General features: G+C 35.3%; 1 protein-coding gene across 2 annotated transcripts in view; it reads left to right on the top strand.

Annotated features, from left to right (window-relative positions):
• LOC136826035 (organic cation/carnitine transporter 2-like) overlaps positions 1-12,569 on the top strand; it is a 99,362-nt gene extending 86,793 nt beyond the window's left edge. For both annotated transcript variants that reach the window (XM_067082906.1, XM_067082907.1), the window contains exons 11-13: positions 562-734; positions 8,946-9,130; positions 12,030-12,569. In XM_067082906.1, the coding sequence (XP_066939007.1) occupies positions 562-734; positions 8,946-9,130; positions 12,030-12,197 (526 nt within the window). In that variant the 3' untranslated portion in view covers positions 12,198-12,569. The remainder of the gene's footprint in view (positions 1-561; positions 735-8,945; positions 9,131-12,029) is intronic.
• The last annotated feature ends 2,708 nt before the right edge of the window (positions 12,570-15,277 follow it).

The raw sequence follows: 15,277 nt of genomic DNA, 5'->3' as shown, positions 1-15,277 counted from the left end.
ACTGCCTTCCATACCAGCGTGTTTTCCCTTACTGCCTAGGTAATTCCTTGGGTACAGTGGTACTCAGGTTCCAGCTTCTTTTATGACTTGTATGGCCTGGTTGGTAGCGGTCTTGCCTTTCAACTGAGAGACCTGATGTGAGTCAGAAATTTATTTCTGTTCCACACGTGATTGTGTGTTGATTATTTCTATATATATATATATATATATATATATATATATATATATATATATATATATATATATATATATATGTTATATATATATATATATGTTATATATATATATATATATATATATATATATATATATATATATATAAATATATATATATATATATATAATATACACAAATGTATATTATCTTGTTAATTTCTCACTTAAATTATGCTACTTCATAAAATATTTGAAAAAAATTGGATTTTCTATCTGTTGTAGTCGCACACTAAAAGGTCGAAAGACTTTTCACGTCAGCAAGTTTTCCAATCTTCTCTATAACACCAGCGTTGCAGTGGAGTTTTACTTTTATTTGTTAACAAACAAAATCCATTTCGATTTCAGCGCCAACGTGTACCTGTACATGTTCTTCGGGGGTCTCTTGGAGCTGCCTTCCTACATTCTGCTTTGGCCTCTCGTCTCCTTCTTGGGCCGCAAGTGGTCCTTCATTTTTCTCTTCGCAGCGTGTGGGGTGGCCATCGTCGCCATTCCAATCCTGGATGAGTTTGCACCTACAGGTGGGATCCAAAATCCTGTGACTAGCTTAATAATAAAAAAAAAAATACTCATAGCAGCATGAGTCTTGAAATGGAGAAACAATTCCACAGTAATGTTTATGTGCATGTTTTTAAAAATAAATCTTTACAGAGAGCTTTTCTGGAATCTGTTCGGTTCCCTTTTTCAATCTCATACATTGCTGTGGATTTGTTTCTCCATTGGCTACCTTGTTAAGGAATGATTTATTTATTTATTTATTTATTTCTGGAGAATTATTAATATCATTAAGAAAGGTGGGTGCATCATCATACTTTGTATTGCTGAAACTGTCCTATCTTCTTCGTGTTTCAACGTGGCTATTTCGAAGTGAACATAGACCTCAACACAGTGTCAAGTCAGTGTAACATTTCACAAAGTTGAAGATCTGTTCAGTTTCATCATGGCGTTTCTCACCCGGTTTATCAGGTTAAATTTAAATATTTCGTCTTTTCATTTTGTAAGTTTATTGTCACTCCACAATGGATGTTACAGACGCCAAGTTCGTAATTTCGTAAGTTTAGGATGAAATTCCTTAATACTTCTGCGATTCACAGCCGTCGAAGGTATTTTCAAAAGCAAAACTTATCGTCATGACGGGGGATGTGTTATTCAAACGAAAGGAATTAGAAAGACACTGTCGTTTTTCCCAACTGATCGACTTAAGCGGCAGTGGGGATCAGTATACCTGTGACACTACTGTAAAATATTCATTATTTATTGTTGTTTGGGAAGGAAGAATATTACTCATCAAAGTAAATCTGACAACATATATCTTGTGTGTAGGCTTTAGTTTGAGATAAATAAATGAAAAGCCTGTGTCTGCAGAATCCACCGCAGAGCAACAACACCTGTGCATAAAGGGCTTCTTTGTATATGTGATTTAGCTTAAAAGTAATAGACCTTCTTTTTACACAAAAGTTAAAGTGTATACAGAAGTAAATTTCAAGTAAAACTGACTTATGTGATTACAGATTAATTTAAATGCAGACATTCTTCTTTCTCAATGAAGTTTAATTATAGAGCAAAAACGAGGATGTATACGGATTTCCCTTTGAGACTGCGAGGCTTCTATGCAAACAGATTTTAGTTTTAGAGCAAAAAATCTTTTGAATTTAGCTCAGGAGAAAAACACTTTCTGATCACCGAATTCGCTCAAGACCAGAAATCGTTTAGCGTATAAAGAGTTCGCAAAGGAAAGAACCTCATAGTATACACTATTTGGTTTCAGAATTTTTCTCTTTTTTTTTTTTTTTTTTTTTTGATGGAGAAGAGCAAAATACTTTGTGTAAACAAATGTAGTTTAAAAGCGGTTTAAGAGAAAAGGCTGTCTCTATATACAAATATCACAGACCTAAAAGCTTCGTCGTTTATAGAACTCAGTTTGAGAACAAAATGTTTGTACATTCAAAATTCAGTTTAAAAACAAGTAACACTCTTCGTATACATAATCAAGTTTGAAAGCAGAAAAACTTCTTTGTGTAGAAAATTTAGATTAAATGCGAAGGAAACTTAGTTTGATTAGAAAGAGACTTTGTATACATGCCAAATAAAGTTTAGTATAAATAAAGTTTCTGCACGAAAGCTTTCTTATATTCAGTATTATTTACTCTAAAAAGTAATGGTAGATACAAAACGTTTCTTTCTAAGTAATATAGCTTTAAGCAAATTACAGTTTGTGTTTACAGAAATCAGTTTTGGAGCAAAATTTAAGATTAGTGTTAAATAAGATTTCTATGTAATCAGGTTTGCAAGAGAAAGGCCTTTTTTTATACAGCACTACCTTATTAAAAAAATCCTTGTAAATACGAAGCGTTTGTTTAAACAGTTTAAAGTAAATAACAGATTCTATGTTTACAGAATTTAGGATAAAAAAAAAATCTCCTGTTTATTCGGAATTCAAGTAAGAATCGACATTATGGTTTTAGTTTTCGGTAAAAGAAAACTATTATAGAGATGGCTATTTATCTGTCCGTCCGCACTTTTTCTGTACGCCCTCAGATCTTAAAAACTACTGAGGCTAGAGGGCTGCAAATTGGTATGTTGATCATCAACCCTCCAATCATCAAACATACCAAATTGCAGCCCTCTAGCCTCAGTAGTTTTTATTTTAGTTAAGGTTAAAGTTAGCCATGATCGTGCATCTGGCAACGATATAGACCAGGCCACCACCGGGCCGTGGTTAAAGTTTCATAGGCCGGGGCTCATACAGCATTATACCGAGACCACCTAAACATAGATCTATTTTCGGCGGCATTGATTATACGCTGTACAGAAAATTCGATTGCGCCGAAGAAACTTCGACGCATCTGTTACTTTTGTATAAAATTCAGAGTAATTCGCAAAAAAGAAGAAATCTTTTGTCTTCTGCAGAATTCAGTTAAGAGCGAATTTCCTTTCCGTTTACAAAATGTGGCTTTGCGGTTAAGTTTTAGTGCATACAAGATATATTTTAATAGAAAAATAAAGTGGTTTTTGTGCATCCATAATTTGAGTAAAAGCTGTTTGCACAGCATTGAGTTCTAAAGTGCAATAGCTTCTGAGTAAACAGAATTTTGAGTGAAAGAGAATAAGCTTTTGTGTATACAGCATTTCTCATCAAAACAAAAATATAGTTGAAGAGCTGATGATAAAAAGCTTTATATGATTTCAGAATATATTTTATAGAGCAAGAAAAGCTTTTGTATGCATAGAATTCAGTTTTGTTGTTATTATTATTATTATTATTATTATTATTATTATTATTATTATTATTATTATTATTATTATTATTATTATTATTATTATAAGTTCTCATAATAGCATGAGTCTTAAATGAAGAAACATATCCACAGTTATGTATAGGTGAAAAAATATCTAAAAATAAATTTGTACCGAGAGCTTTCAGGAATCTGTTCGATTCCATTTCCGAAAAAGGAATCGAACAGATTCCCGAAAGCTCTCGGTACAGATTTACTTTTAGATATATGTACCCATACATAACTGTGGATTTGTTTTTCCACTATTATTATTATTATTATTATTATTATTATTATTATTATTATTATTATTATTATTATTATTATTATTATTATTATTATTATTATTGAAATAAATCTCTGCATCAGCTGCGTTGATCTTGCATAGAGTCTTCTCTATTTTCCTTATACAAGATCAATGCAGCTATTTCTTTCAATAGTACTTGTTTGAGAGAGGGTCTGTTGCTATTATTATTATTATTATTATTATTATTATTATTATTATTATTATTATTATTATTATTATTATTATTATTAGCCAAGGTTGAGCCTCAGTTGGGAAAAAGAATGCCACAGACCCAAGACCCCCAGTAGGGAGCGCAGCCCATTGCAGATAAGGAAATGGAAGAGTAAGGGACAGGGTATATGAGAAAAATAACGAAGAAGATAAATTGAGATGAACAAATATTAAACGGTGAAATGAGACTCTTGAGAGTCTTATCAATTAAATCGCATTCTCTTCTAGTTGGAACTTTTGACGTTCCAGTGATTCAACAGGAAGATCATTCCCTCATTTGGTCAGAGGTGGAACAAAACTTCTAGAGAACCGTGGGGCATTAAACCTCACAGAGGCTGTAGAAGGCAAGCCTGGTAGAATGAACTGCATATCTAGTACTATGTGGCGGGTGGTATAGTCTTCGAGAATCCAAATGAAAAAGTTGTTCAGAATAATGGCAAACTCCATTCAGCATGCACAATCGAACGACGTCGCCAGAGATGAGTACTAAAATCTGAACAAAGAAATTCAATTGAACCTAGTCCGCTTATACGTACACATACAGAATCACTTTGAAAGTTGTCACGAACGCCATTATTTAAATCAAGTTTTGTCGAAGATCTAAATGACGCCAGATCTAAAACTGCTTGTATAGTATTTAGTGTATGAAAATTAAAAATCCAGTGTACAGAATTTAATTTTTAATCAACATTCATTTTAAGAGAAAATGTTTTTTTGTTACAGCATAAATAAATCATATTCGAGAGTGTAAACCGTTATTTAGTGAAAGGAGTTCTTTGTAAGACAAAAAGAAAAAAACTATCTGAATATTAATAAGTAATACCATTGTACATACAGGGTTCAGTTGCTAAAAGAATCAGATAAATATTGTTATAACCACATCTGATTTTCAAGGTACCAAAACGGCGAACATATTTCCATGGTAAAAACGGCCAAAGTTTGAAAAAAGAAAAAAAAAAACATACTGTCACAGGCACATATCATAACTGCCTCAAACGATAACCCCATAAAAATTTTACCTTTAAAAGGAAAAAATATTCGTCTTTGCGCCTTTTCACATTTTTTTTCTCTGCATCCCTTTTCTCTCCCAACTTTTTGGCCTGTTCGTTCAACAGCATAGAATTTAATGTCATGGGACAATCTGTAGGCCTTTTTGAGTGATGGTAACACACTGGGAAATATGTATTGGCAGATGTTCACACATGATTTTAATCAATTCGGACTAAATGTGCTGTGTCGGCATGAATACATGTGTCTTCATTTTCAGTGATGCCGAACCCCGACAAAATTGAAAAGAGGAAGCCATCATCTCTTAATTGCAGTAGATAAGCGGAACTCGACCACTGAAACATTTTCGAGAACACTCTCGCCATTTTCAGATCTAAATCCCGTCAGCTGTACTGGGCTTTCCAAAGATGAACTTCACTTTTGCGGAATGCTAAACACAGTGGAAGGAACATTTTCGGCGATGCGTTGAAAACGGAGGTGAACATGTCGTCGGGGAAGGTTTTTATTTTGCGTTTTCATTACTGCGGCATTTCAGGTGATATCAATCTCTAGAAAGTAAATAACTCTCTGCTCTATATTTGATAAAGCCCGTAGGGAGGTTGTGCCGTCAGTGCTCCTCACGTGGTGCACTGTAGGCATTAATTAAGGGTCTTTGCAGCGTCCCTTCGGCCCTTAGATGCAAACTGTTCATTTCCTTTACTGTACCTCCGTTCATATTCTCTTTCTTCCATCTGACTTTCCACCCTCTCTTAACAATTGTTTCGTAGTGCAACTGCGAATTTTTCCTCGCGTTACACCCATCAAACCTTCTTACTGTCAATTTCCTGAGCTCATAGGTCCCAGCTCTTGGCCTTTGACCTTAATCCTATATTCTATCTATCTGTATTAAATAAAGAAAACTAGAACATGATAACAGTACGTTCATATGATTCTTTTACTGATGAAAGAACTGGCATCACAGAGTTCTCGTAAATGTCACAGTTTTGTAATCATTGAATGGAATTACGAAAGAGTGGTGGCAGACCAAAAAATGTTATTTTTACTGTCGCCGAGATCAGCATTACCCCACGAATTTAGAGGAAAAAAATAGAAGGAATACTGCCGGAAAGGAAAACCTATTTTTTTTATAATAAAAGTTTAAATCGCATCGAAAGGTCGACATTGGGAAGAAATAAAATCCGAAAGAACAAGAAATGATGAGACGGAATTCCGCCAGAAAAGCTTTTTTTTTTATCCTTTTTTAAACGTGCCTATATTTTCCTTTTTCAAATGAACGACCAAACAGGCGGTCGGGACTCCAAACGGAAATTTCAAGGACAAATGATCCCTAATTTTAAAGCAATATGAAATCATGCCGAGACTTGTAAGTAGCTGAAATTTAAATGAATTAGTATTAAACCTGAAATGTCCCATTGCAATTCTCGTTGCTTCACCCATATATATATATATATATATATATATATATATATATATATATATATATATATATATATATATATATATATATATATATATATATATATATATATACAATCAGTAAGCTACAAACGTCCTTTAATATCCAATTCGCTCTACCTCGGAAATAATATATTTTCATATATGTTACCGAAGGGGAATTTTTTAGTTGATAATAAGTACGCCGTCCCGTGGGCTCGAACCAGCGATGGACTGGAACTCAGGACTACAGTGGACGCATTAACCCAATGGGCCACAAGTGAGGTATAAGTGGATATCGGCTCCCATGTACAAATCACCCGTCGAACTCAGGTGTTTGTATTTGGAGACGATATCCACCCACCTCTGCCATGTTGACCGTGTAATGCATTTGTCGCACGCAGCCATATTATGACTTTTTATCACATCACCGTGATTCATATGCAATCAGTAACCTACAAACGTCCTTTAATATCCAATTCGCTCTACCTCGGAAATAATATATTTTCATATATGTTACCGAAGGGGAATTTTTTAGTTGATAATAAGTGACCCGTCCCGTGGGCTCGAACCAGCGATGGACAGGAACTCAGGACTACAGTGGACGCATTAACCCAATCGGCCACGGTGGACTGGAAATTAAAGATAAAAAAAGGCCTTTGGAGAGAACATCACCCAGAACGAAGAAACCAACTATTAATAGAGAATCATCGGTTAAACCAAAGAGAAAAGATATGAAGAAATAACAAAAACAAAAACAAGCTCAGAATATATCTTTATCTCCTAAAATAATAGTAAAACCTATGAAGGCAAATGTCGAAAACACTGAAGAAGTGAAAGTGAACCGTACCATAGATGACAATGATTATGTCAAGGGAGAAGAGATTACTCCATCTCCAGTAATTGGTGCAAGAACAAACGAAACAAGATATATACGTGTGGATGTAATGATTGTTTCTTTGAATTATGCAGTAACAACAGAAGCATAACAAAAGATGGTTTAACAAACATTATAGGAAACTTTATGAAATATAGAAAAAAAGAAAACACAGACTTTGAGTACCCATGAAAAACGTTGAATGTGCATTGAGCAATCAATATATTATAAAGAAAAACAAATGAATGTCGTGAGTAAATTATTAGAAAAAATCCAAGTTGATAATACAGAAAAGAAAGCAAAACTCGACAGATATAACAAAATCTTTTCAATAGCTCTATTATACAGTGGAACGTAAATGGTCTACAGACCAGATTACACCTACGAGAAGTACAACGGTTACTAAAAGGATATGAACCAGTGGTATTATGTTTACAATATGTCAACAAAACACTGTCGGCAGTAGTTAAATACACCTTAGCATCTTCATCTAGAGAGGAAGAAGGAAATTTAGGTACTGCTATATAAATTATGTACATAAAGTAGTTCGTGACAAAGTACCTGTAAACAGTACTGATCATTAGGAGTGACGAGGAGAGAGAAGACGTAGAAAGTGCAAGATAAACAATAGTGTATGAGAAATCTGCTGCCGTGGACTTGACAGGAAATGTTAGAATAAGTAAATGAGAGACTGACTAGTTTGATATAAAGGTAGATCTGAGATAAGAGAGGGCTATGTTTTCATACTTCTTTATTATCTTTAAGGATGGAGCGATGCAAGAAGTCAGAGAAAGGACATTAGGTGAGAGTGGTATGTTGAGAAAAGGGTTTTTGAATAAAATGGTTGATGTTTGCCGACGGGACACTAATGACTGTGAATATCTAAGAGAAATTAAAGAAATACGAAAAAGAGTTTGGAAAAAGGATAAAGGAAAGCCAGTGATATTCAGGAAGTTCAAGATAACGAATTAGATAAAATTATTAGCGCATTGTGTGTAGGGAGTTCGATGCACAGCAGATGAGGCTTTGGTCTCGTTGCATTAAGCGGATAATTTTATGGAAACTGCAAATGGGAGTTCATCCGTGATTCAGCAGTTAAAATATTAACGTGTCGTTGACAAATGTCTTGTTTCATTCTCTAAAACCGATCACTTTTGGGAGAAAAGATGCACCTAACTTTAGTATAACCAAAATACCACGGGAAAATGCCAGGCAGAGGCTCGGTAGCAAACGCTTCTACATTTATTGTCGCGCACAAATAAAATAATTTAGAGGAATGGCCCAACGCCTGATGCTCGGCTGTCAAAGACGATGCATGGATTAACGTGGAAGCGCTTTCCGCAGAGCTTCTGTCTGTTATTTTGCTGTGGTATTCAAATGTGTATGTGTGTATGTGTGTGTGTATATATATATATATATATATATATATATATATATATATATATATATATATATATATATATATATATATATATATATATATATATATATATATATATATATATATATATATATATATATATATATATATATATATATATATATATATATATATATATATATATATATATATATACACTTATGCAAGCACAGTAACTCTTACGTAACAATTTAATTCCAGCGCCAGTAAGTGTGAAGGTGGCGTGTTCTCTCCTTGGGAAGATGGCCATCAACATGGCATTCCAGCTGGCCTACCTGTACACGGGTGAACTCTACCATACATCACACCGGTCCTTCTTCATCAGCTTGGGCGCCATTTTTTCGGCGGCAGGCGGTGCAGTGTCACCTTACGTCAACGATCTCTTGGTAAGGATCATTTTTGTTCATTCCTGTGCTCAGCGTTTTTATTTATGTATTAGATTTAAGTGAAAGTTATTATTATTTTACAGTGGGTGCTGTTACAATGTTTACTACTATCTGGTGCGTTTTATTGCAGTTGTCGTTGTATGAATTAGCTCTTTCGGTCCATAAAAGCAGTCCTGGGTCAGTGGAAAACAGAGCCGACCTTATGTTAAAATTTTGCCTTTTTTTCTGGTAATTAACATAGATTTGTGAATGTTTTCTAGGCAGAGTCATTGATCTTGATTACTGCAGTGAACTTCGTCCCTCCAATTCTGTTTCCGACGTTTAACCAGTAGATTGCCGAGGCATTTAGAGGCTACGTTTCCATGCATACAATGAAGGAAACGTCTTCAAAAGAAGTAGGCAACGTACGTACGATATTATATGATTATGAAGTCTGATGTCAGATCAACTAAACAACATTATTGCCTTAAGAAAAAAAAAGGCACATAATCATCCGTAAAAACATAAGAACCTGAGACTACATGTTAGCGTCCTTTCAGCCTTCAAAATAGTTTGCAAGTACATGACTTGATTACATTGAAAGCAAACAGCAGGAAACGCGACACTTGATTACAAGGGTTCCCACCGTACGAGGCTGTTTAGTGATTCCAGTTTTTGAGACGTAAGCTTAACTAAAAGGGCCACACAAGAACACACGGTAGTGAAGCTGCTCGCTTGTTACTGGCTGTTAGTATAATTCACTTGGTTGAAAGTTCACCGAGTTAGAGAGAACAATCATTCAGAATTTGGTAAAGCTTGATACACCAAAAGTGAACTATCATTTTAGATACGTGAACCATATCTGTTTATACTTTGCAAAAAGCAATGGTAGCGTTACCCTCAGTTCTAAAAGCAATCAAGTGAAAAGAATAACAAATATATAGTCCTCTGCTTTAGAGGTTTTGCATGACGCACAGTACTGTATACCCCTACCGAATTCCCCCAGCAAGTCAACAAAGCTACCTGGGCGCCTCCCGTGACTTTTGCAGATTCTAGTACACTACAGAAAAACTGCACAATGTGACCCCAGTTTTTTAGCTGCATTGTATACAATAGTTGTAAACCCCTCTCTGTTTCCAGTCCCTGTATTATTTTCATCAGGTCTGGGCATTGGAAGGGCTTAACGTTTGCTGCCCTGTCGATTTCTGTTAAATTAAAAAATACTGCTGAGGAATTTGCGAACTTGAGAATTCATGATGAAATCAAACGTTAATGAATTTCACCTCTAAAGCCTCTGCATGAATTCTTTGCCTTTAGCTTTCTTGAATATTTGATCCTGCGTCTGTTGTCACGGAAGAATTGCAAAGCCACTGTTCTTGATTTCCATCATTTTTTCCCTTCTTGTGACCGGCATTGATTTGGGGAGCTATGCCGTTTTTGCTATCTTCTTTTTAAAATACTGGCGATGAGGATATTAATCCTGTTTATATGATGAAGTTGAAAGTACTAACATCTACCCTCAGTAGTATAAATCTCAGTAATGTTAGTAGCATTACCAGTGGTGTCAGTAGCAATGGAAGTATCGCATCAGTTTTTGCTGCCACAGTAAAAGTACAGTAACCAATACTTGTTTTTATGTATTTATACGGTTATTATTTATTGATAATATTTTTATCATGATCATTAGTAGTGTAGTACCAATAGTAGTATTAGTAGTAGTGGTAGTAGTAGTAGCAGCAGCAGTAGCAGCAATAGTAATAGTTGTTGGTGTTAAGTATCCTTAAGTTTTCATTATTATTCATTATTAAGTCATGCCCTTTTTTAGACTTTAACGTTTTATTGTAACCCAAGAAGAAAATATATAAACAGTTACACAAGGAAAACTGTCAACTAACCACGAAATTATCAACGTTGTGTTATGTTTGGTCGCGTTCTGTCAATGAAAGTAAAAGATAGCAAATAGTGGAAATCAAATAGTATGTGGTCCGGTCCCCCCATCCCCGTACAAATACGCCCATGAAGATGTTTCCTAGTGGCAATTCCACCTTTAAATAATTGAACAGACGGCGTAGCCATAACATAACGATTCCGCCAAGGATAACCAATAAAAAGAGAGGAATTTGCACTGGAATGGGACATACTTTCATTACATGGACACTGCGATAGTGGCAAAAGTGTTTATCACTGCATCTGGCGTAAAGTGATTTTCTTTTTTCCATTACAACTTCCTTTTCATTTTTGATAACACAGTATTGAATTTAACGTCATGGAGACTGATAAGAATATCCAGATGTGTGATGTGCTATGGTGTGGGTTTGTAGTGCATAGACCGTTCATGGGATTGCCATGTTTTGCCATTTTTTTAAGATAATTGTTGGTTGTTTTATGACAAATGCCGCATTAAACTCTGTATTTACTGTTTCTTCTGGAGAAAGTTGATTGGGAAATCACATTTCTGTTACAGTATCAGAACCCGTAGATACTCACGGATTACATTAATGATGAAAAAAAAAAAAAAATCAGCTATGAATAAAATGTAATATAAAAACTCGTTCTGCCTCATAAGAAATGTAACACTGATCTGTGCATTTACAGTTTTGAAAATAAAATTCATTTGAGTCCCCACAAATAGCAAAGGATTACGACTGACAAGCTACAGACGAAATGGCTCGCATAGTTATTCCTTACAAACTTCTGTGCTGTCCTCGTTAAAAACCTTATTGCGAAAACGTACCAGTCGTAATTCGGTCTATAGAAAACGTGAACCATAGAACCATATCTGTTTAAACTTTGTTAAAAGCAATGGTAGCATTACTCTCAGTTCTAAAAGCAATAGATTAAAAGAATAACAAATACATAGTCCTCTGCTTCAGAGGTTTAGCATGACGCCCAGTATACCCCTACCGAATTCCTCCTGCAGGTCGACAGAGCAACCTGGGCGCCTCCCGTGACTTTTGCAGCACTGTCCATCCTGGCGGGGACATTAAGTTTCACTCTACCGGAGACGAAGGACGAGGAGCTTCCGGAAAGTGTTGGCGACATGGAAACGTCCGCTTCCGCAGCCCATCCGAAAAAAGAGGCGTCATAGGGATGAGGCGTAACTATTTGAGTGCTTTGTGAGACGCTGACGATGAATGTGCTTGCGGATAATTGCGTTACTGCCAGTTTGCACGTACCTGATCGTGTGTCGCCGATGGAAGGGTCGAAAACCCTTTGTTAGCAACTGGATGTTTGTTTGCTTCGGAGGAGAGAAAGGTTGCATTTCAGGTTTGTAATAATAGTTATTAGACACTAAAGAAATTAATGTTTTCGTTTTTGTTGTGAAGTGTTTTGTTTGCCGTGTTTTTGTTTAGTTTCCCTTATTGTTTGTTTATAATATAATCCGTTACCAGTAGTCTCGTATTGTAGAAACATTTTTAATTTTGTATTTTATAGATAATTACAGCATGATGCATGTTCACCGAATTTGTTTTATTTTTTTCCTAGACACTTAGTACCGCAGTGTGGAATGTTGTCCCTAAACCTCATTTGACATCATTAGCTAAAACATTCTGTAGAAAGTAGAACATAATTAGTGGGACTTTAACCCTATACGTATCCATTATTGGTTTTCTGATATTTTCCGTTTTAAAACTATCCACTTTCCTCACGACTTTATTTCATTACGTCAGCTGAACTTATCCACGTCTCTCTCTCTCTCTCTCTCTCTCTCTCTCTCTCTCTCTCTCTCTCTCTCTCTCTCTCTCTTCTTTTTCCGAGAGCGTCAAAGCAGTACTTTCGTATATACAAATAAATAAAATAATAAATTAACAAGAAGAGATAACGAGTCTCACCTTCCAATTCGGCACTCACATGATTATTTTAACTTTAAAAACTACTGAGTGTTTCACGGTGGGATATTCTTTTCAACTCACAAAGACGGCTTAGCTGTCTGTGTTTTGAAAATAAGGCAGAGAATTTCGTATTGAACAGAAAGGTATACTTCACAATTCCATCATGATGGATATATCCGCATTGACCCGCACATACACATACAGTACAGTATATATGTGTGTATATATATAATACATATGACTTACTATCTGGGAAAGAACACTGTTGGGTAAGACATCACTGGCACCAAAGGGGGGGCTTGTGTGGGAAGGGGGTGAAATGTAAAAATTACAGAAAACGACAGATATTAGTGTTTAATCCTTAGTTTTCGAGGTCACTGAGATGAATAGTGACACTCCCGATGCCCTTCAAATCCAAGTTTATCCCTGATAGGGAGGGGGATGAGAAGGGGGTGACATGTAAAAATAACTGAAATGACAGATATTAGTGTCTAATCCGTAGTTTTTGAAGTTGCTGAGATGAATGGTGACACTCCTGATGCCCTTCAAGTCCAAGTTCATCAGCAATAGGAAGATGGCGGAGTGAGAAGGGGTGAAAAATAAAATGTCAAAAAAGCCAGATATTGGGTCTAATCCATAATTTTCAATGTTGCTGAGATGAATAGTGACACTCCCAATGCCCTTCAAGTCCAAGTTCAGCCCCAATAGGAATGGGGGAGGTGAGGAGAGGTGAAATATAAAATATCAATAATGCTGGGCAATGTAACTGAAGCAACTATTTTAACATGAATGGGAGAGAGAGAGAGAGTTTATCGGTTGCCATTCAGAGATTTCCTGGGCAGAGCTGGGTTGGTCAACTAGTATATGTATATATATATATGTATATATATGTATATATACATATATATATATATATATATATATATATATATATATATATATTTTATATTTATATTTATATATATATATATATATATATATATATATATATATATATATATATATATATATATATATATATATATAATGTAATGTCATAATCATGCCTAACCTACCTTTCCAAAATCTCCGACTGGTAATGCTGATGGAGCTGAAAAGGAATCTCTCTCTCTCTCTCTCTCTCTCTCTCTCTCTCTCTCTCTCTCTCTCTCGGTCACAACTTGCATCTAACCAAGACTAAGGCTTATTGAATTAAAATGCGTTGATATAAAAACTAGACTTTATTTGGAAATTTAACGAAAGCATAACTGCCAAAGCTAAGAGTCATAAATTATGATCTCTCGCAGACCACAAGATTGAAAGTTAAAAAATTAAAAGAAAACCAAGACTTAAAATTAGAGCGGTAACTGTTCAAATCAATCAAATCAAAATTCAAAGACCAAAAATCACCAGTGACAGGCATTCCTGTCACCAAATAATGTATCAGTGAAACAGATATGATCACTCTAAAAATAAATGTCACATAGTCAAGTAAGATACACCATTCTCCAATATTCAGTGTCCTCACAGGACCCAAGCAGAACTCCTGTTTAAATAAATACAGTTCTTGATAACTCTGGGTCCATGGTGCATAAAAAAAACATGTGAAACACAAAATAAAAAAAAATGCATTATAAAAAATACTCAAAGAAAACAAAGGTTCCTTGTAATGGTGCAAATCACTGAATAATGTCTGAAAAAAAAAATTAAAATGTCGTTAAGCTGCCATACTCACTTTCTATAAGCATTGGGAAGCCGTCGCCCAAGGTAGCGGTCTCACCACATAACTCCAAAAGGAGCAATTACTGTAAGACCGAAAATCGAAGTGAATAGTGAATATACAGTTTCTCGCCAAGGAAGCACATGAGAATACATCAATGCACACACTCACTTGTTAGCCCTTCCCTCAGTGCTGGACTAGAAAGCTGTCTTACTTTGTAAAGAAAACTGAACGAATTGACTTGATCACATCTTTGAAATGTTCCAAGCATCACTGACACCTGAATGAAAAACAACTGTTTAAAAGGAGGAAGCATCGACTCAAAGACAATAATTGCTGTAACAGTTTAATGTATTGTTATACTGGTAAGACCTAGGTCTAGTCTTTAACCTTTATCTGAGCGAACACGTTGGGAGGAAGCAATAAGAGTTTTTCTGTGGATTGTCGGTGATAAAACCTGTCAGTTACTGTCCTGAAGAATAAGTTCCAGGCATGTTGTTGAGGCTGACTGAGGGCATGATTAAAGGAAATTTTATATTTTGCAGCTAAACTCTCCCCTTCATTTTGGAGATGTTATTCACTTGAACGGTTTGTGATATATAATACACATTTTTACTGGTGCTAACGGGTCATCAT

The sequence above is a fragment of the Macrobrachium rosenbergii genome, chromosome 40, assembly GCF_040412425.1.
Source record: "Macrobrachium rosenbergii isolate ZJJX-2024 chromosome 40, ASM4041242v1, whole genome shotgun sequence".
In the NCBI taxonomy this organism is placed as follows: domain Eukaryota; kingdom Metazoa; phylum Arthropoda; class Malacostraca; order Decapoda; family Palaemonidae; genus Macrobrachium; species Macrobrachium rosenbergii.
This window is presented reverse-complemented; position numbering and strand designations above follow the sequence as displayed.